The sequence below is a fragment of the Eschrichtius robustus genome, chromosome 12 (assembly GCF_028021215.1).
Source record: "Eschrichtius robustus isolate mEscRob2 chromosome 12, mEscRob2.pri, whole genome shotgun sequence".
Taxonomy (NCBI): Eukaryota; Metazoa; Chordata; class Mammalia; order Artiodactyla; family Eschrichtiidae; genus Eschrichtius; species Eschrichtius robustus.
The window spans coordinates 74,561,037-74,583,670 of record NC_090835.1 but is presented as its reverse complement, the minus strand read 5'-3'; the positions used below and the strand labels follow the sequence as shown (position 1 = coordinate 74,583,670).

The following is a 22,634-nucleotide window of genomic DNA, read 5'->3' as shown; positions in this document are numbered from 1 at the left end:
GCATTACAAGTCTTTAAGAACTCTTCCGGCAGTGCCAGAATTTATTTCTGGAAGGCAGGTTTCTTTTTTGAAGAAATGAAGCTAGCATGATAATGAGGGATCTATACTCAATCACCCACCAAATTACTAAGTGCAATGACACCTGTAATTGATTCACTTGAGGTCTTCAAGGGACCTGCCTTTTAATAACGGTGGAAGAAGCACTGTATCCAAGTTCACATCATCCTTGACTGTGCAGACATAAAGTTCCTGGTCTTCAGAGCTGGCAGGAGAAATACTATACATTGTGGATTTCATGGCATTGGCTGTAGACAAAGAAGACTATGACTGAGGAAAACACCATGCTCAGTGACTGTAGTTTTAAAGGCACAAAAACACAAAAATTTAGTCAAGAAACTGAAAGGATTAAGATAAATGGAGCATACACATTTAAAGTGGTTTACCCCACCCATCCTGCCTGTTCTCTCATTTTCTCTTAAAAACGAACAACATTTTCTGTAACACACGGTGCCTAACATTCTCACTCTTCCTGTTTACCTTCCAATAGCCCTCTCTTCTATTACATCACAGGTCTAGGATGCCTTTCTAGATTTACACATATTTCTATCTCTTTCTTCCTCCCTTCTCCGCTCCCCCATTCAAACCGTCAAGTCATCTTTCTCATCAGTAATGTGCAATTCTCTATTAGACTGTCATGTTTATCAATCCTCTCTGATGTTTATAAATCCTATTTTCCTATCCCCGCCTCCTAGGCTGCTCAAAAAGGAACTAAAGTAGACTGACTCAATTACTTTATCTGAGGCAGGTATTTAGTGTTTTCAACACAGCTGCATATTATTTGTATAGTACACTTAGCCAGGAAGGCCTAATCTTGCTTATGATGTCAGCAGGGAAGAGGCACATGCCTAATTAGGACCAGGTGATGTCATGTTCAAGAATGAACTCCAGCAGTGGGATCAGGGTAGAACCTTGGGAAGCTCAGCTTACCTGAGAGGGTTTCCCACTTGCTGTTCTCCTCCTCCTCCTCCTTTTGGAGGTCATGAAAGAGCAATATGTTCTTAGAGAGAAGGTCCTGGCATAAGACCTCACAGTAAAGGGGGTTTCCAAAGCACCTGCGGAGAAGGTAGCTGTAGAGAGGTAAGCAGGGGATTGCTGACTAAAGATGCCCACTTGAAGAGAGCCAAGCGTAAGGGTATTTCATACTGCGGAATATTTCTTCTTTTGTTAAAGTCAGTTCTTGATGATATACACTAACAGAGGGAAGCAGCAGCACAGAAATGTAAAAAAATGTTTCTGATTGGTTTTGGCAGTAACTTTTCTCTCAACTATTTTGCTTCTGTTGATGTTAAAAGGAACTAACATCCCCTTGCTAAAGGGTCTGGCAGAAATTGGCCTGACCACACATAATGGACCTATTAAGCAAGCCATCCAAGTCCTAACTGTCCTGTGAAAACCTGGGTGAAGAGCCCAGGGAGACAGCCCTTTACTGGGTTACTAGGAGATTGTCTACTTTTAAATCCAGTTTTGGGCCTCATCATGGTTTCTAATGCTATTCTCTCCCCCAACTCTGGTGTGAGACCTGAGCCCTCTCTTATATTATGGCACTGGCTCCTCCCTTAATGAAGTACCCAGCTAGTCCTAGCCACTCACATCTGCAGCTCTTGGGGGATGCTCACCACCCCCAGTTCCCAACATGCCATTCTCAACAGTGAGGTCGTTGCCAACTTCGAAATGGGCACAAAGATAGCCTGAGGGCTCTGCAGGAAGTGCTGGGCCCAGCCACACAGGGTGAAGGTAGGGGTCAATGTCATCACCATGATGATGGGCACACTGGAGAGCAAAGTTCCCAAAAACTCCCAGGAGGCTGCATCCATATACTGGGCCTCATCAATGAGGAAAATCAGTGGTGTTTCCCTCATTGCCTGGAAATAACAGTAAAGAAACAATGACAAGCTCTGATTAGAAATGAAGTCATCTGATTTTCAAATCTACCATGAATTTCCCATCAACAATTTAAATAAAATGTCAACAAAGGCTGGGATTTTCAGAGTGAAATGTATTCTTAGTCCAGGTAATATTTTACTTTATAAATATAAAATACAGCCTATATATCTAATTCCTAAAGAAATGTACTGAGTTTCTTTGAACAAGAAAATACTCTAACTGAAATATGAAATAAGCATCAAAATATTCTCCAAATCAAACTTGAAGCTTTCAAATATTTCATTTTAGCAAAAGATTCAAACTGTGTGGGAATTCACAGTTTTAAACCAGTAATTTCCAAACCAGGCTGCACATCAGAATTACCTGGGAGTGCTAGCTAAAGCTACCAATTATAATGCCTACTCATGTAGACGTTAAAAAAAATGTATTCTCTTTTATCCACATTCCCTACTCCCATTCCATTCCTCAGTGCCACAGGTAACCATGCCAATGTGTTTATCATATTACCTTCTGCTTGTATTATGCTCTTATAAAATGTGCATTGTTGTTTTGCCATGTAAATTGTTTTTATGTAAATGGTACTGTATAACAAGTCTCATTATTTCTCTTTTTACTCAGGATTTAAAAAATTGGTTTATAATATTATATACTTTTTATGTGTACAATATTATATTTCAACTTCTGTATACATTACATTATACCATCAAAGGTATAGTTTCCATCCATCCACCATACAGTTGACCCCCTTTACCCATTTTGCCCTCCCCCCACCCCCCATCCCCTCTGGTAACCAATACTTAGTTCTCTGTATCTATGTGTTTGTTTTTGTTTGGTTTGTTTGAATTTTTTTTTTTTTTTTTGATGTGGACCTTCTTTTTTTAAGTCTTTATTGAATTTGTTACAATATTACTTGTTTTATGTTTTGGTTTTTTGGCCATGAGGCATGTGGGATCTTAGCTCCCTGACCAGGGAAACCTGTACCCCCTGCATTGGAAGGCGAAGTCTTAACCACTGGACCACCAGGGAAGTCCCTGTTTGATTATTTATTTACTAATATTCCACATATGAGTGAAATTATATGGTATTTGTCTTTCTCCATCTGATTTATTTCACTTAGCATGGTACCCTCAAGGTCCATCCATGTTGTCACAAATGGCAAGATTTCATCTTTTTTTTTTATCCAGCTATTCCACTACTGGATATTCATCGGAAGAATATAAAAACCCTAATTCAAAAAGATATACGCACCCCTGTGTTCACTGCAGCGTTACTTAGGAGAGCCAAGATACGGAAACAACCTAAGTGCCAGTCAATGGATGAATGGATAAAGAAGACCTGTTGTATACATATACACAATGGAATATTACTCAGCCATAAGAAAAGATAAAATATTCAGGATTGTTTTTAGATTACTCCATGTTGCTATGTTTTCATCTACTGCCTTACTTCTAACTTCTGCACTATATACACTCCATAGTGTTCATCTATGAATTCCTGCCAACACCTCCCTAACCTCCACAAACAAACACTGCAATGAACAGACTCCCTGGGATATATATCCAGGAGTGGAAGCGCTAGGTATAGAGGATGAATGTTATTAAAATTTGACTAGTTACTTCAAGATAGCTTTCCCGAATGGCTACATCAGCATCTCCTCGTACAGATTCTTGACTCTGTAATCCTAGGTTGGGGCCTGAGTATCTGTATTTTTAATAAATAGGAGGTAAAATAGCTATCAACCTGCATCCAGAAGCTACTGTTCTAAGTTCCTAAAATTTCATTAAGGAACAGGATCAGGAAAGAGCAAAGACCTTTCCTTGTATGCTGTGCTGTAGGATGGATTCAAGGTTAAAGGTAGATACAAACAATGAAGATATCAATAAATAGGCAGGCCGAGAAATGGCCAAGTGAAGGTAAGATGTGGATAGATTGAAATGAGCATAAACCATTTCCACATATTAAGAGTTAATGGTATGTAGCAAAAGTACCTACCTTCTGCAGCACTTGAAAAAAACACGCTTTAACCTTCTTTTGTCTGGTCAGGTCATCCATGTGCGAAACTCTGAAGGATAAGGGAAACTGACCGGGAAAATTATTCATATATTATCATTCAAAATGACAATCTAATAAAAATATACAGGTTCTCAAAAGGGAACGGAAAATTATCCTATTTTGAGTGAGAATGGATTTCTACAGGATTAGGCATAGGGTTACAAATACCAATCCAACGTCAATATACAGTTCAGAGGGTGAGACTGAAAGTCCACTGGTGGTTAGAGAGATAGCTCCTTTCCATACTGGACGCTGGCAAACCCTTAAAGGACCATGACTAAGGAATAAAGTGACAGGTCAGAGTTAGCAATGTCACTTTGGACAACTCCAGTACCCCAGTTATTCCAAGTATACCAGAATGAATGCGTGCATGAGACTTGTGAGAAAGAACTGCAATGGACATCTCCAACACTGTGCTAGGCTAAGGCACATGAGCTACGATGGACCTGAGAGCCAAAGTGAGGCTACTCCTTGACCACTTCGGCCAGGGCCCCAGGTAAGGCCTGTCTTAAGACAGGGCTATGCTGAGGGACTGGACAGATTTTTGTTTTCTCTATTTTTCATTAGATACAATGCCCTGCATGCTGGGTAGATTAGGAGACGTGGTGGAGGATGGATAAATGGAATTGTGGACCAGGGAATTCTTAGCCTACTCGCTATTGGGTACCACATAAATCCTAGACCACTGGAAGCTTTTGAGATTCAGATGCTGGTTCAAGTGACATACTTCATGACCCAGGAATGGAAAGGTAAGGTTAAAGAACAAAATGCTGCAACCAACTCAAGAACACATGCATATAATTGCTGGATATGCACATCTGGTCAATATCACATTGACAGATTTTAGTACTTTCACATTTACGATGCAGTCTCTTATATACTACATCCTCTAAAATCCATGCAAAAACCATATAAAGTACTACAACTGTCATTTCACAGGTGAAAAAAATTGAGGCTCAGCGAGGCCAAGTGATTTGTGCCAAGATATACAACTAGCAAGTTTCAGAGTCAGTCCTAGAATCCACTCTCCTCAAAAAGGAGAAAGCCTGGGGTCTGGTGTCAAAGACTTTTCAAATCTCAATCCTGCCACTGCTGACTGTGTGTTCTTAGGCTGTATATGTACATGTATATGTATATGTATATGTATATGTATATGTATATGTATATGTGTGTGTGTGTTTTAGATTAGAAGACAATCCTGGTCCAACTAGCCACCAAAAATATCAGTAATCCAGTTCAGAAAGCCACTGCCTTCGTTACCTTCACAAAGAAGAGGTCATTAAACAGGCAGTGAAGCGGTTCCTCCACCATCCCGTGGAGCTGTTTGTGGAGGCGCTCTTGCCGGTAATAGGCTGGGCACATATCAATCTCAAAGAAGATGGCCATGAGGGTCTGGATGGCATAGAAGCACTGCTTGGAATCTGCTTCCTTCAGCTTCAATGGCAACACCCTGGTGAATGTTACTATGGTCACTGGGAGTCCCCTGATCCAGAGAGGTTACTCAGTCCGCCAGCCCAAGGATGCTGAATCTAACGATATAAGAGTCTCACCAACAAGGGAAAGGAGCCCCAAGAGAAACAGACGCTAAGTCAGAAAGCAGGAGTCTTTACCTGTGCCCTTCTTTCTGGGCCAGGAAGTTTATTTCAGCCAACAGCTGACTTTTTCCATAGCCTTTTTCACCTTCATACAGAACTGCTTGTCCCTTCTTCTGGTGCAAACTTCCCTGCTGTGCCATTCGGAAGGCTTCCAGTTCTTTCTCCCGGTCTGTAAAGAGACAAGGAGAACCTAACACTCCTGTGCTTTTTAGCAGACACTTATTTATTTGAATTAATTTGTAAAGGTAATTCTCAGAATGGCTTCTTCCCCAGAATCCTTGACAGAATTCCATTATTTGATAAGCCTTCACATCTTCTTCCAGAAAATCAACTCCGGACTATAAAGAAATGTATGCTGGGCTTGGGGGCTTGCTCCAGAGCCTACGTAATAACATTTAGAACAACTAGGCACCACATGGACATGGGGGCTACTACATCTTCTTAGCTTTTTGTAAAAATTTCCATTATAACAATTTAGTGTTCAAAGTCTGTCACTGCTATGTGAAAATAATGGACTAATGGATCTAGATAAAACAAATATAAAGATAGGGAATATATAGTGTGGGTGGAACAGTCTCAGTGCTATTGTCACTATCTCAGGATGAGGAATTTCCCTCTAAAGATTTCTCTCTAAAGATGAGAATCCTTACAAAGATTCTTACTAAATGTTGGAACCTGAAATTTAAACATTCAACATGGAAAAGAAATGGCAAGTCCTCTTCAAAATTAACATACGTTCACTAAGAAGGTTGTTCTCTATTTTTTAATACAAGCTTAGAAGCATTTAGTCTCAAATTTTTGCTTTTTAAATCACATTTAACCATCTACAGCTGAAAACAATATGATTTAAGGTAAAAAAGAAAACTTACCTAGCAAAGAGTGATTTTTATTTCTCTCTCTGGCCAGATGTCTCTTCCCAAACATTCTGGGAAAGAGGACAAAGGGAAATGTGTTAATTAAAAACAGATTGGGATAGACAGATAATATGTTTTTAAATAGATAGAGGATGAGTTGTCCTTATAAATAAGTACTTTCAGACAACTAAAGAGGTCCAGAATTCTGTATCAAAGAGTTTTCAAAAGACTAAAAAATTTTGGAAGGGGAGAAAAACTATTTATTGTTCCAGGCTCAGGGAAGTAAATAAATTGTGAAGTACACATAGCAAAAAGAACATCTAGACTAGTGACCTATTGCTATTTTCTTCCTGTAGGACAGAAGTTGTTCACTAAGGAACTAGCTAAGAGCTAAACATAAAAGCTAAAGATCTCAGATATGAAACCCTCCTCTTATGTCTCTTATTCCATCAGGCCAGTACTAGATGCATCTTTCTTTCTAATTTCATACAATCAAGCATTGATTATTCCTATGCCCTGATTCTATAAAAGAGATGGGACTGAACTATCACATAATGACACTCACATACATCTTCTATGGCCAAGGTATTCATACATCTTCCCTGGGTTGGAGATGTTTTTCATCATTTTCTCTGGGAGTTTCTTAAAGTTGTAAGCAGGTAGCATAGATCTTAGATATGTTACCTCATCACAGGACACCAAACCTGGATAAGCAGTTATCATTCTTGCCACAAGGCTTACTTTTGGGCCAATAACTGTATCAGGGAGACAGAAAAGAAAAGGATGGAGAATTTTTGGATCACCTCCTTTACCTTCACCCCCTAAGACACAGAGCTAACAGTCTAATGTCCTATTCTACCTGTATATTCGTGTCTTGCTACTGCCCCAACCATGCCACAGAATACTGGTCCACTGGTGATACTGATGGAAACAAGCCTGGGGATCAGAAAAGCAACAGTGGGTAAATATGCACTCAGAAGCCTCCAAGTCCAGCACTAGATCTGCCACTCCCTAGATCCAGAAGTCTAGTTTTAGAGCTCAGAATGCAAAAGGCCAGAGGCTGCTGTCAGTTTGCATCACATGGTGGGTACAAAGTACTGAATACTAGGGAAACAGTCAAAAGGAACAAAACGGTCCCCCTACTCTAGGAATTTTAGTTGAGGAGCTATTATTAGTAAAAACACTAAAAACACCTTATATCTGTCAGATACTCTTTATGTGCTTTTTGAAGTATTTTCAAATTCATTACCTCATCTGATTCTTTGAGGGATAATTAACAACAAACATGTGAGGTACGTAGGGCAAATATTTAAAACCCATTTGACAAAAGAAAAAAAAAACTGAAGGAGTTAATTAACTTTCCCAGAGTTATACAAGAGTTAATATTAGTGCCAGAATGAGAATCCAGGCCTCCTGACTCCCAGACCAATGTTATTTCCACCACACCATGCTGCTTAACATGAAACCCCAAAATGAAAAGGGGATCAACAGATCTATACAGGGTTAATGGATCAAATAACGCCAGAATGTGAGAGTTAACGAATACTCAGAATGTCAGGCTGCTGATGGAAGGCTTGCTGAAGCAAATTAGTCTTTGAAATAAATTTTTTAAAAGGAGTAATATTTTTTCATTCATCCATTCATGCATGCATACATTCACTCACTTAATAAGCTCTGAGAAGCATGTACAGTACCAAGTACTGGGCTAGGTGTTTAAAATACCCTGTCCTGGAGAAGTTCAGTCTGGGCTGCTGGTGGAGATTGAGGGAGGTGAAGAGATATATTCATAAGTTAGCAAGAAAATACTACATATTAGAGATCAATACAGCAATTAACAGAGCAAACAAAGGGATGCATTAACTGATACTGGAGATTAGAAATAAAGTATTCATAAAGGAGAGGACATATGATCAGACCTTGAAAGCTGAAGTACTGCCAAAGTGAGGCAACAGCATTCTGTCCAGTGGGAAAAGGCACAGGCTTTAGCAATCCTGGTGTATTTGTGCAAAACTAAGTAGTTCAAGATGGCTAGAACACAGAAGGTGTTTGAAATAGGAAGAGGTGGAAGGAAAAGTGGTCCTACCTAGGCCATGGATAGAAAAGCACTAGAAATATAAATTATTTTTAAAAAGGGCATATACTATTCCAGGTGAGGCAAAGGCTCAAAGGTGGCAATGAACAATTCATGCATAACAGAATAAGAAGATTTACTTGACTGACGTGAAAATTTCATGTGACAGATAACAAGATATACATCTGGAGAAAGAAGGTGCAATGAAGCATAATTACTTTCAAGTTAAATTTACAAATAAACAATTTTCAGTTGTTCACGGACAGCACGAAAAGTGGCAACAATCCTAACACTGTTGTCTCCCAGACCATCAAAACTTTCCTGTCTTCCTCTAAGGACAGGATTGAGGACTCTTATATTCACTCACTGGGCCCACTGCCCAGGGTGAATCAGAGACACTCAAGACAAGAACTAGGCAGTTGGTTCTGCTACCACCCCAAGAATGACTGAAAATCTGCTAATGTTTCACAATGCTTCCTTTGTCTAAAATACTCTTCCCCACTTTCTCCACCTGCTGAACGCCTTTCCTTCACAACTGGCTCAAAAATCATCTCTATAGTCAAGACTTCTCTAGTACCTCTGGGAAGAACTATTTCTTCCCATAGCACTTTTTTGTAGCTCCTATGGCGTTTTATTCCTACACTTAAGTTTCACTGTATTAAAATTAGTTGTTTACAGAGCTGAGGAGGTAGTGTCTTATTTCTCTTTATGTCCACCACACCTAGAACAGTGCCTGGCTTGAGGCTTATTCAATGAATGCTTGTTGAATGAATGCATTTATGCATGCCAGAAACTCAGCTGTTAGCAAGACTATGATAATGAAACAAGTAATAGTTTTTTTCACTTGGTTATTTCTTATTTCTTTCTGTTGTACTTTATAATTCCCCCTTGCTCTTCCTGTGGTCCATGTTCCATCCTTTCCAAAAAATATTTTAAAAAGTTTTCTTCATTGAGGAAATATATATTATTTACTCATATAAGTAAAGTATTTCTGGTGCTGCAAAACTGTTATGATGAGATATGGAGACTGCATTCCCTGGGTCTCAAAAATATCCTGGAGAAATAGTCACAAACCAGAAAAGCCTGATCAATCACTGGACACAGGGAATCATCTTTCTTCTGTAAAATGAACTGGAAACTGAAGGTTATTTCCTAGACTAGAAAGAGGAACTTAGAAGATGACCCAAGGTGAACAGGGAAAGGATACATGGATGTGGTTTTGGGTCTGGATGAGGCTGACGCGAGGCAGAGAGGCATGAGCAATAGTATCTGCTACCGACGCCACACAGGCACCTCTGAGACTCTGTCTCTAAACTTGAATTACAGGTGAAGAAGGCAAGCTTCAGGATCTGGTTAGTGCAGCATTTCCCAAAATATGCTCCTTAGAACATTCATTCTTCTGGGTGTTTACAGGTCTTGGTGTTTGGTGATCAAGTAAATTTGGGAAATGTTGAATAAAACAAAATATAACAAATTTCTTTACTCTAAGACTGCTCAGAAACTTTGATGTTAATGTATATTGTGAATCTTTAAGAAGGAAATATAGTTGCATCAATTCCCAAACATATTTGGCCATGAAAATATTTTTTCCAGGATTTTTTAAGGGACTAATGTTCTACCAAACACACTTCGGGAAATTACTAAATTAGTCATTATCTTCAAGGGAAAAAACACTGACCTGGAAACTAGCTTTTAGGATCTAACACTGTCAAACTATCTGGCTTTCCAACGTAACCTCTGGATTTTACTTTCCTTAAGTTAAGGAGGCCAAATGAGATGAACTCTTAAGATCCTATCTAGTGCTTAACATCTATTATATTCTCAACTAAAAAAGACTGAAAAGATCAAGTTATGGTCTAAGAGTCATAGAAGCCATCCTTAAAGGCATTGTAAGATAGCCTCTAATGACCAAGAAATGACTATCTTATTCAGGAGTAAGGGCTAACAGCAGGACTCTTGAAGACCAGAGGTCAAGGCAAAATTTGAAAACAGAATAGACCAGCACTGAAAGGAATGGCTTAGCACACTCACACTGGAGATATGACTGGAAAGTAGGCTGTAGGAGTATCTGCAGATCTCACCGAGCCTGAAAGAAGTGCCACCACGTATCTGCTTTGGACTAAGAGTTTGAGCGCCTATGAAGCAACTGTAGCATCTTTGTTATCTATAAAATAAGGAGTTGGATCAGATAATCTCTAAGTTCCTTTTCAGTACTAATGTCCTATGAGTATGCCTCTACAATGGTATCACAATAGTAATATATGCTATCCCTTTTGGGGAATATTTATATTTTATAAGAGGCAGCTGTGAGGTAATGAAAATAACACAGGATTTGAGGACAGAAGTTCTGGGTTTCATTACCAGCTTTGCTACATGCTACTAACTACTCTTCTGTGGTCCTAGTTTCCTCATGTGTAACAGATACAAATGTTCACACTGGTAGCATATACTAAAGTATTCTAAAAATGTTAAAGCATTATGTAAGTATGTGATATAATTTGTATTCATCTTGAATAAGTATGGCAAGCAAACAAATCTTTGACTCAGTGTTGACATGAGGAATGACCGTTTTTCAAATCTATTCATGTACACGCTTTCCTCATAGCTTTCTAGTGAAAAAAGAAAAAAGGTCATTTGAAAAATTCCAACCAATCATGTCATAGTTGCACTACAGAAAATGGAATTTTCTATAACTTCATTAGGGCTAGGCTTTTGTAGGTGGGAGGGTGGGGTGAATATGGAGGCAGGAGATCAGTTCAGTGTGAATTCCAAAAAAATCAACAGGACTGGGAAAGACTAAGAGTGAAAGCCAAGGAGAGCATTAACCAGCTGTGGTCCCTTCCTATCTAGGCAACTGTCCCATGACATCTCTTCCCACGCCTCCCCTCCCCATAGACAGGCAGCCTTCTCTTCACATACAGATGTATTATGTGCATATTAATTTATATGTTTGCTTGTTGCTTGAATCTTGCTATGCGTATTTTATACCTCCCCCTCTCCCACCCCACTGGACAGAAACTTATATCCATTTCCCCTGGGTATCTAGTACATAGTTCTGTACCTAGTAATTTCTTAATATATCTTGTTTTCTGACTTCCCTCAGCATGTTCCCACCCCTTTAGGCAGACTCTGGATGCCCTCAACCCCTGGTACTTGTTACTGTCTCCTACCCTGCCTGAAGAGCCCCCTGGGCCTGAGAAGCTCCTCTCTGCCCCACCTTCCTCCTCACTTGGTCTCAGTAAGATTCTCCCAGCAGAAGCTGAAGATGCTGAAGGAGCTCTCCAGGGCATGTGCACACTCATCTGGCTTCTTATCCCCAGGAAGGCCGAAAACACAGAGGAACATGCAGCCCTGAGATAGGTGACAAAGAAAGAAAAGGGAAATTGACCTGGGGAAGAAATATGGCTTGCCTCAACTGAACCAACTTCCCTAAATGAAGCCAGACCCCTTCCTGGCTGGTTTTCTATTAGGAATGTAGGATTCTATAAGATTCATGAAATGGACGTTCCAGGCCACATCAACATGGACATTTTTAAAAAAGAAGAAAAAAAATCTTGATTTAACTATTTGAAGAACTGAAATTTAAAACACAAGAAAAATCGATGTTAAGAACTTTTCAAAAATTCAATTTCTAGTGTCTACCTTGAGCTAAGTCCATCTGCCTATATTTTCTTTACCTATAATGTCAAGTATGATACTGCTCTTTTTCAGGCTCCTAAATTACCTCAGAAGGATCTGATTATACTTACTTTACTAATAGAGACAGAAAAACATTCTTCATGCTTTCATAAGGATTTTTCAACAAGAAGAGAATTAAAAAGATATGGATGATAACACTCAGTTACCCTGAAAATTAAACTACCTAGAACATCCCGTTCCTTAAATATTATTACTTGAAGTTTTAATGTAACATAGCTTATTACAAAATTAAGAAGCAGAGAGTCTGACTTATGCCTGTGTTATGTGAGAGATAACATAAGATGTTATAATAATAACATAAGACTATTATTCCTCACTCACCTTTAATGTTGATATGTCAAGTTCCCTTGTACTTACTGTCTCAGACATAAAGATCCGGCTCAGCTGGCCACCCCCTTTCTCTATCACTGTGGAGATGTATAAGGCAGCCTCCTGGATAAGATGACACAAATGCAACATCCATGCTGTCTTGTGGAACTCTAGGCTGACCAAAACCATAGTCACAGTACGGAATTCGGATATATACTCCATAGGCTGGCCTTCATCAATCTACAAAGACACAGTGAGTTACCTTGACTGTATCTTCAACTTTTAGTATCATGTTTAGGCATTTAAATTCTATATTCCATGGTAAACATGAGAAAATGACTTACAGATGTCAGACATAAAACTTAAAATTCAGGTTTAAGAGGTATAGAAGATATACAACCAGTGCACTTGGAGTTAAAATTGTTGACTTTAAACCTAACTCACTGATGAAATTTGCCAAGCTTTTATATTTCCTCTCTAAGACACAGTTTGATATGTCCAATTCTATTAGTCATTATATCACTTACTAAGGGATTCACATATAAACAATCAATCAACACTTATTTACCAAGCATATACTCTATACCCTGTTTACAGTGTATTAGTTTCTAGAGGGACAAACAAACAAAAACCAAATATGGTTTCTACTTTCTAGGACTGAGAAATCTAAACTTATAAGACACGTCATCACAGTAATTGGTGCAGATGGGAAAATCTGCTAGTATTACAATGGGAAGCGGGAGATGAACTGGATCAATCAAATGGTTGTCACATTTGTACATGTACACTTGTTTACAGAAACACACACACAGTCTACACACAATGACTCAAGAGCTAGGAAATAACCTTCTTTAAAAGGTTTTTCATTATGTGCTTCCGCAAGGTTTGCTCAAGTGCAGAGTCTGGATCCAACTCCAGGGCAGTTCTTAGAGTGTCTGAGAGAAGGAAAACAAACAAAATGTCTCCAGCCATGTGGAAAATTAATCTTTGAAACTTTGGGCATGGGTATAATAAAGGACAAAATAACTTACCAGCACTTGTCCGGTAACGTGGCAGGTAATCGAGGCACTTGTAAAAATGCTCATCAAAATCAAATGGGTCAATGATCCGCATATCTCTTAACTATAGAAAGGAAACTGCTCAATTCTGTGCCCACCCACCAACTGGATTACCTTTGGTTCCTTAATAGAGGGGCTAAGGATGGCATCTCCGTTGTTTATCACTTATCTTTTCAGCCTTACTGTTCTGCCTCGTCTGTCTTCCTGGGAGAATATCCCTCACCTCCCTCCAAAATAAAGTTCCAGTGGTTGGTTTGGTCTGGTGTTGAGCACCACCAGAGCACTGCCCTATGCAGTAGGAAGGCCTTTTCAGGACGTTCAGTGGATGTGACCAACCTCCTACCTTCACAGCTTCATCCTCCCTCATGATTTCCACTTCAAACATGTACTGCTCACAGAGCTTCCAGCAGTTCCAGGACAAGACAATCTCATTTGCCTGAGCCAACCGCTGAGCTAACTGGACACCATCTACATCACGCCCAGTCACCAAGAGGTACTGTCGCTGCTCGTCTCCAACAATAACTTGGGAAATCCGCCCTGCAGACAGACCTATCCAGAGAAAAGGAGACAAGTGGTGAATAGACAAACTCAGCTGGAAAACTATGCAAAGGCTGGGGTCTGGAATCCTCACATTGCTTTATGCATCACGCCAAATCTCGTTATTGCCCACAGTAGCAGAAATATTAGGTGAGCTCCCCCTCAAAAAGAATAGCTTGCTCCAGATTTCCTTCTGTCTTAAACACACCTAGAGACAGACATTCAGACAAGCCTGGGTTGTATGAGGGAAGAAACTCTTGGATCCTAGGCATCCAGGAGTCTTGTCTCTAAATTGCTCTTCTAATGGACAGCTAGGTCCTGATGGCAGAGATCAAACGATTATGCTCAGAAACTGCTGCCACCGTGACCACACCAGCTCTCCTCATATGTAACCAGGGCTGAGTGAGTAGACAATCAGTATTTTACCACACATGGGCTTCGCCATACCCTTTATTTCTGCCTCCTGTTTTTCTTGTCCTGGGGGATTTTTTAGTGCTAATAACAGCTGAAAAACTGGTTTGCTTGCCAGGGAAGAAATTACTATAACCAGAAGTATGCCCTTAGGCAAGTCACCCAATCCACACTAAAAACAAGGGAAAAAGCAGTTTTAAAAGAATGGCAGAGACATATACTTTTGGCCAAGGTGCAGCAACAGGCAGTGAATTTACCTTAATGCCTGGAACAACCAAGGAACTGGAAAAATACACAAAACAACAGAAACAACAGTTTCCAAGATATTGGACATGAGGTAATTAAGGACAATATGCTTGAGAGATGAGAAACAAACAAAGTGAACCCTCTGATGCCCCAGCTCACTGCCTAGAGAGAGTTTCCAGTACACATCTCAGGGAGGGTAAGCCCAGGTGTAGCCCGGAGGATTCCCTGAGTTGAGACAGAGGTAGGAGTCTGAGAAGGCCAAGCTAGCTAGAGCTCACAGGGCACTGTGAGTGCTGGAGAGGAGAGTGTGTAGAGAGAAAACTCCACAGAACTCCAGAGAACTGAGTCCCCCTCAGGTCTTTAAGTGCATCAATGTGAGGAAACAACCTGAGGCTAGGGAAAGAGCCCCCTGAAAAGATTAGAGGGAACAATCTTAGTATCACACAGGGCTGGGAATAGTTCCCATTTCCACTAGCCAGAGTATTAAACTTCATGCTTCACAGGACATTAGGTACAATACTCGGAAGTGGTGTGCCTCAGGAATGGGGCAAAACTAGCTCTGGACTAAACACTGCTCTGGTCCTATCCAACAAAATTTGAAAGCAAAACCTATTAAGCTAACCACATCTCAGAACTAAGTTCAAGAATATTTATAGAAATATTAAAAAATCCAGCACTCAACAAGGTTAAATTCACACCTGGCACCCACCAAAAATTACCAGGTATGCCAAGAAAAAGGAAAATATGACCCACAATGAGAAGAAAAATCAATCAATCAAGCCCAATGTAGAATAACAGAGACGACAGAATTAGTAGGCAGGACTTTAAAAGTTATAACTATATTCCATATATTCAAGAACTAGAGAGAATACTAAACAAGTAGGGACATGGAGGATATGGTATCTTCATATGGATGAAAACCACAGGCCTGAGATGAAAAATACACTACAAAAATACACAAGAAAATATATTAGATCAAAGGCAAATTAGACTTTTCAAAATAAAAGATCTGTAAACTTGAAAACATAGCAATAGAAACCATCCAAAATGAAACACAGGGAGAAAAAAGATAGAAAAACAATGAACACAGCATCAGTGAGTCGTGGGAAAATTTCAAGCAGCCTAATATGTGTGTAACTAGACAGAGGAGGAGGAAGAGAGAAAAAATTATTTGAAGAAATAATGGCAGAACATTTTCTAAATTTTATAAAAACTAGAAACCTATAGATCCAAGAATTTCAATGAGTCCCAAGTACAAGAAAAATGAAGAAAACTGTACCAAGGTACATCACAATCCGATTACCTAAAACCAGTGATAAAGAAAAAATCGAAAAGCAGCTGGGGTAGAAGGGGAGGGACATTATATACAAAGAAACAAAAATATAGATGAAAGCAGATTTCCTGTTGGACATACTGCAAGCTAGAAGACAGTAGAACTGCAAGCTAGAAGACAGTAGAACAACAGCTTTCATGTAAGAGGAAAAAAATTCCTGTCAATCTAGAATTCTATACCCAGGGAAAATACCTTTCAAAAACAGAGGTGAAATAAAGATTTTTTTCAGACACACAAAAGCTAAACTAACCCATCTCCAGCAAACCCACACTATGAGAAACGTTAAAGGAAGTTCTACAAACAGACAATAATAAATGTTGACTAGGACATGGAGAAATTGGGACCTTTACACATTGCTGGTGGAAATGTAAAATGGTACAAACACTTTGGAAAAAAGATAAGCAATTTCTCAAAAAGTTAAACATGCATCTACCGTTATGACCCAGCCCTTTCACTCCTAGGTATTTAACCAAGAGAAATAAATGCTTAAGTCTACACAGACTTGTATACAGATGTTCATAGCAGCCTTATTTGTAATAGCCAAAAATTGACAATAATCCTATTGTAGATCAAAAAGTGAATAAATAACCCTAGTCAGAGAACTAAGATCCCGCAAGCTAGCCAAAAAAAAAAAAAAAGCAATGATAGAAAAATCTGTGGTTGCTTGGGGATGGGGAGGGGAGTAGTGGGATGGAGAGTTTATAAAGGGGCACAGGAAACTTTAGTGAGTGTTGAATATGTTCATTATCTTGATTGTGGTGATGGTTTCAAAAGTATATAAATATGTCTATGTACAGTATCACTTATGAATTATCTATCAATAAAACAAAAGCCAGAAGAAAAAAGGATGATAGGATAGGAGAGATGCCATACAACTCAGAATATGATTCTTCACTTCTGTTCCTCAAAATACAAATGAATAGCTAGAGCCAACTTTTGCCCTTACTTCAGAAACCGCTTGAGGTTTCTGGACTCCTGTGAAGCAGTTTTTTGTATAGAGCTTCGCCTTCAATCCTGACTCTGTTGAAACTATGGCCTCTGTGTACAGCTTTTAAATTTCTATGGCATTATATTATATATATATATATATTTTTTTTTTAAATTATTTATTTATTTATTTATTTTTGGCTGTGTTGGGTCTTCGTTTCTGTGCGAGGGCTTTCTCTAGTTGCAGTAAGTGGGGGCCACTCTTCATCGTGGTGCGTGGGCCTCTCACTATCTGGCCTCTCTTGTTGCGGAGCACAGGCTCCAGACGCGCAGGCTCAGTAGTTGTGGCACACGGGCTTAGTTGCTCCGCAGCATGTGGGATCTTCCCAGACCAGGGCTCGAACCCGTGTCCCCTGCATTGGCAGGCAGATTCTCAACCACTGCGCCACCAGGGAAGCCCAGAATGTTAGTCTTTTCTTGATTTCTAGGTGTTTTTTCTATGTTAGGAAAATTCACCCTTTGTCTAAATGATGTAAGTTGCAAACATTTTTTTCCAGGTTGTCATTTATCTTTTGAATTGTTTATACTGTTTTTTTTTTTCCAATTGATCACTCTTTTAGTAGCTAATACCTATCTTTAGCTGCAGGTCCTGGCCTTCTCTGGTATGGTAGATCCCAAATTTCTCCTGTATCTCCAGACTGCATTTTGCCACCAGGGTAATGATGTCACTCAGTTGATGCTGTTCCACTGTCCAGAGTGCCAAGAGCACATTCCCTGTAGAGACACAGATAGGCTGACAGAGATCAAATATCTGGATTCACTTGCCAGAGCAAAGCTCCCGATAATGCAGAAGATATCATGCAAGGTGTCAGACAAGGTTTCTTGCCCCTATACGTCATACTAGGTTAAAATATGGCCTTAGATCCTTAAATCCTTTCAGCATATAAAAACATGACTAAGTAGAAGCTGAAATGTTCCTAAAACCTAGGGCTATTTTTGGTACTCTTCTCTCCATCAGTGTACTAACAGATCTAAGAGGTTCACAAAGTGTAGGTTTACATTCAAGTTGAATTTTAAGATTTTAAGTGGTTGCTTTAAGTTTAAATGAAAAGACAGGCCAACTCTATGGCATATAGCTGTTAATAATCCTAAGAGTTTTCCAGATAGGAGACAAGCCAGACTTCTTCCCTACTTAGCTTCTGCTATTAATGACCAAGTTTCTCATTAGTTTTCTCATGAATGCTTTATAGGCACTTATTTTCCTGTCAGTCAATGTGAACAAAATGTAAAGTACTTGGGAGCTTAATATGGACAAGGCTTTTGCATTAGACTGGGAGATCCTTTGAGGCAGAGACTGTGTCTTCCTCATCTTTGTTTCTCCAGGGCCCAGCACATACTAAATAAACAAACAATGCTGAATAAACAAACATGCCAAATTCCACCTATAGTCTTCCTCGCTTACAGTGCTTTAAATATTCAGAAAAAAATGAAAAATACCTGTGATATTTAGGATATCCCCTCCAAAACAGAGCACATCTGAAATCAAGTAAGGGAGAGAGAGGAAAATGAGTCAAAATCAGAGATATGCCAGATCATGGCAGAATAATATATGATGAAAAGAATGGCCTGCAGAGTTTTTCCTCATATCTTTTCTGGTCAATTTATTCACTCCAAGGCTTAGACTCCTTCTTCCTTTCCCCTGGCTTCTCCTCAAATCTGTCTGTTCCTATATCCATCTTCTCTAAAATGGAAGAAAAGTCCTCCTGTTATCTTCAAAGCCATCCCCCTATTCATGCTCTGCATCCTAGTCCCTCTCACCCTCCCAGGAACGTCACTCCTTTCCTTATCTTCTCTCTACTCCATCATTCCCATTAGTATCTTTTTTTAAAAAAAAAACAAAACACAACAAAATTAACCCACCTAGTCTTGACTCTGCCTTCTTCTCTAGTTACTAGCTCAATTTTTGTTACATTCCCAGCAAAACAATTCTCAGAAGAGCTGGCGATATACAAGTTTCTCCTCCTATCAAATTCATGCTTAATTTTTTTCCTCTACCATTCTCTTCTCAGTTTATTCCAATCTGACTTCCATTTCCACCACTTCACTAAAACGAGCAAAATCATCACAGCATTCATCTTGCTAAATTCAGTATTTTTCAGACATCACTATATTTGACACTTTTCATTTTCAACCCAGCTAGAATGGCCCTCTTCTTCTAGAGACACTACTTCCCCTTTGGCTTCACAGAATCCTACCTGACTGGCTGCTTTATAGTCTCTTTTGTAGGTTCTTTCTTCCTGATCAAAATCCTCCCCTGGAGTTCCTTAAGCCTCAGTCTTAGGCTCTTTCTCTTCATTTACACTCTCCCAACGTGGACTCAATCAGTTCTTTAAGTAACATCTTTATGCCATCAATTCACTTTTCATCTCTAACAGATCTATTCTCTGAGCTCCCAGGCTCAATCATACCTGCTAACTTCATTTCTCCAGTTGACTGACTTATTAACATCTTAAACTCAATATATTTAAAATAGAACCCCTGATTTTCTCTCAAAGCCATCTTTCCCATCTTGATAAGTGACATCACCATAAATTCAGTTATGAAAGGCAAAAAACTTGAGAGTCCCTTTCCTCACTACTTCCCACTGAAATCCAACACATTAGAAAATCCTGTCTGCTGAACTGCAAAATATATTTCAAATCAGTTTATCTCGGTACAGCTCCCTTCATTGCATATATCTAGACCAATGGTTTCAACTTTCACTGCACACTAAAATTGCCTATGAAACTTTAAACATCCTTATTCCTGGGCCAAACCCAAGACATTCTGATTTAACTGGGGTGAAGCCTAGACCTCAGGATTTTTAAAAGCTTCCTAAGTAGTTATCTAATGTGCTGCCAAGGCTGAGAAGCACTAACCTAGATGAAATTTCCATCATCTCTCCACAGCTGCTCCAAATGCCTCTTCCAGCTTTCATTCTTACCACCTACCCTCCATCAGATCCCAATAATACAATCTCCATGAGGGCAGACACTGTGTCTTTCTTACTTTTCCATGTATTTCTAGTACCCAGCAGCTCCTGGTGTTATAATACACACATGATACATAATATCTATTTCTCCCTTTCATCTAAACTTGATGAGATCAATTGAAAGACTTTTTATTTTTATTTTTAAATTAAAAAAAGTTGCAGTGCTGCTCGGCTTACAGGATCTCAGTTTGAACCCTGGCCCAGGGATTAAACCCCGGCCCCGGCATTGGAAGCGCAGCGTCCTAACCACTGGAACGCCAGGGAATTCCCAAAAGGTTTTTTATACTTGTTCCTCAGGGGTAAGGGGTGAGTCACATGGCCACTTTATGTGGCTAAGGAAGATGCCACAAACTAATCATTCTGGTGAATCTCAGAATGATGGACATAACTCAACAGGATACTGTCAGTACAGGAAGGGAATGTTATATCAGTACTAAAGGGTATAGGGCCAGAGTAATTTCTGTTAGGTAGACCTAACTAGACTGAAAACTCCTCTAAGAGTAGGTCTTTGCACCCCCTGCACCTATTACAGTGTTACGTCACAGAGCAGGTACTCAAAACATGTTTACTGTACAAATGAAAAGGTTTTTTTTTTTTTCCCCCCAGATTAGGCAAATATCCACAAGCTTAGTATTGATACATGGCAGAAAATAAAACACTCAGTCCTACTTCACAGGATCAAAATGCAGTAATACAATGGGAAGGTGTTCTGTAAATTATATCTGATATACACACGAGGCACATTATATTACTGTTAGAAGACACAACCTGAGGAATACTTTATTTTGAAATAAAATACAAACATGCAAAGTAAAAATCAGCATTTTTCCCCCCTTTCTGAACACCGAGTCAACAGGATGTGCGACTGGGTAGAATGGCAGATACAGGCAAAGATCTAGCTCGGCAGAGGCAACCTGAAGAAAAAAAGGATGAGTGACACTAAAGGGATGTCACTTTAGTATGTCTTAAAGTGCCCCCGAGCCCCCTTCTGTTACAAACCCTCAAGAGCCCATCACCACACCTCCTTGCTCCCCTACAACGGTCACTCACGCTCCACGATGTCACTAATGTAATAACTGAAGATGTGGGCCAGTGTGTCCATGTCATGTTCCGACTTGCAGCTCAGGCTGAACCTGTCCATTAATGCTGTAAACCCTGACCAACAAAGCAAAAATTACTACGTTAGCTGCAAGTCCTAAACTTTTAGGCTCTATTCCCTCCACACATCAGGCCAGTGGAACGGAAGCAGATCTTCTCAAGATGAGTAATTTCATTATCCTTTAACATGGTGTTACTTAGCAAGTACTCAGGGCCAGGCTGGTTGCTGCTGCCTCTGGGAGTCCAGAGGGCCACCCTCCCCATGTTTCTAGAAGCTGCAGATGGTGAAGATTCACCCACAAGTGCCCTTTTCATTGGTATCCGGCTACTGCTTTCCCATCATACTCTCTTAAGGCTCCCTGGCCAAGGGAACCTGTAGGATTCCCCTCTCCCCACCCACGTGAGGGATAGAGAAACCACTGACAAGGAGAATGGATGAAAGCTTTATGGAGAACTCATATGGTGAGCTCCTCCGAGGACAGGCACCCGAATCACTCATCTTCATATCCGTGACACATGAACTCCACAAATACCTGTTAAATGAACGACTCTCATAGTAGCTGCTAGGTCTCAACTCCTAGAACAATGGCGGGCACCTACTTATGGACCCAAAGAAGAAAATAACTAAACAAATAAAATCACTGGATGAAGCAGAATGCTTATTGGAAAATGCTCGGGACTGGGGAAAAACTTGGGTCCAAAGCCTGCCATATGGCCCCGAAAAGGTCCTTTCCCCTTTCTGAGTCTCAATTTCATCATCGCTGACGTGAACTCCAGGGCTACGACAGGTCGTCCGAAAAGGCATCCTCCTGCTCGGAAAATGACCCTCACGTTCCAGCGGAGGCGGCGAAAAGTGCAATGAAACCGTGCCTTTAGCTCGCCCCAGGGCCAGGCCCGTAACCGCCGCGGCCTGTACCAGCTGAGGCCCAACGGCCGCCCCTCCGGCAGGTCGGGAGAGCGACGCACCTCCCCTCGCCCTCACCCGTCACGTGGACGCCAAGGAGGACGCCCTGGGCCGTGGCAAGCTCGTGTTCCGATCCCCGGGGCTTCCTGAAGACCAGCAGGTCTGGAAGCAGCGCCGCCAACCGGGCCTCTACGGGCCACAGAGGCGGCACCGCCGCCCCCTTGCCCGTCGCCATAGCGGCGGCGGCAGCAGCGAAATTTTTCGCCGAACGACCGGAAACAGCGTTCCTCCGCGTAGCAGCCAATCCGCAACGACGGCCCTGACGGGTCCCTCCCGCCAACCAATCAGTGCGGGCTTCCTTGGGGCCCCGCCCACCTGTTTTCATCGCCTTTGCGCTCGCTGCGGATTGCGGGGTGGGAGGGGCGGAAGGAGGGCAGGGCGGCGCCTTCGAAGGAGCAAAGCCTGACGTTTTAAAATCTCTTTCAAACGTGAAACTGCTTTTACAATAAAACTGATCACCTGGGATAAATATCAATAGGGTGGTCTTTTCTTCGTATCAGTTTCT

The 22,634-nt window shown here is 40.5% G+C and overlaps 1 protein-coding gene across 1 annotated transcript in view; it reads right to left on the bottom strand.

The window, feature by feature from the left end:
• Positions 1–22,304, bottom strand: part of LOC137773138 (adenylate cyclase type 10-like) — a 38,958-nt gene extending 16,654 nt beyond the window's left edge. The window contains exons 1-18 of the mRNA XM_068557591.1: positions 22,148–22,304; positions 21,118–21,222; positions 18,534–18,572; positions 17,667–17,810; positions 13,926–14,131; positions 13,556–13,646; positions 13,371–13,459; positions 12,573–12,764; positions 11,746–11,867; positions 7,305–7,381; positions 7,011–7,200; positions 6,461–6,516; positions 5,607–5,760; positions 5,257–5,446; positions 3,937–4,023; positions 1,651–1,922; positions 988–1,127; positions 180–305 (exon numbers count right to left, since the gene is read on the bottom strand). Of these exons, the coding sequence (XP_068413692.1) occupies positions 180–305; positions 988–1,127; positions 1,651–1,922; positions 3,937–4,023; positions 5,257–5,446; positions 5,607–5,760; positions 6,461–6,516; positions 7,011–7,200; positions 7,305–7,381; positions 11,746–11,867; positions 12,573–12,764; positions 13,371–13,459; positions 13,556–13,646; positions 13,926–14,131; positions 17,667–17,810; positions 18,534–18,572; positions 21,118–21,222; positions 22,148–22,304 (2,437 nt within the window). The remainder of the gene's footprint in view (positions 1–179; positions 306–987; positions 1,128–1,650; positions 1,923–3,936; positions 4,024–5,256; positions 5,447–5,606; positions 5,761–6,460; positions 6,517–7,010; positions 7,201–7,304; positions 7,382–11,745; positions 11,868–12,572; positions 12,765–13,370; positions 13,460–13,555; positions 13,647–13,925; positions 14,132–17,666; positions 17,811–18,533; positions 18,573–21,117; positions 21,223–22,147) is intronic.
• Positions 22,305–22,634: the final 330 nt, after the last annotated feature.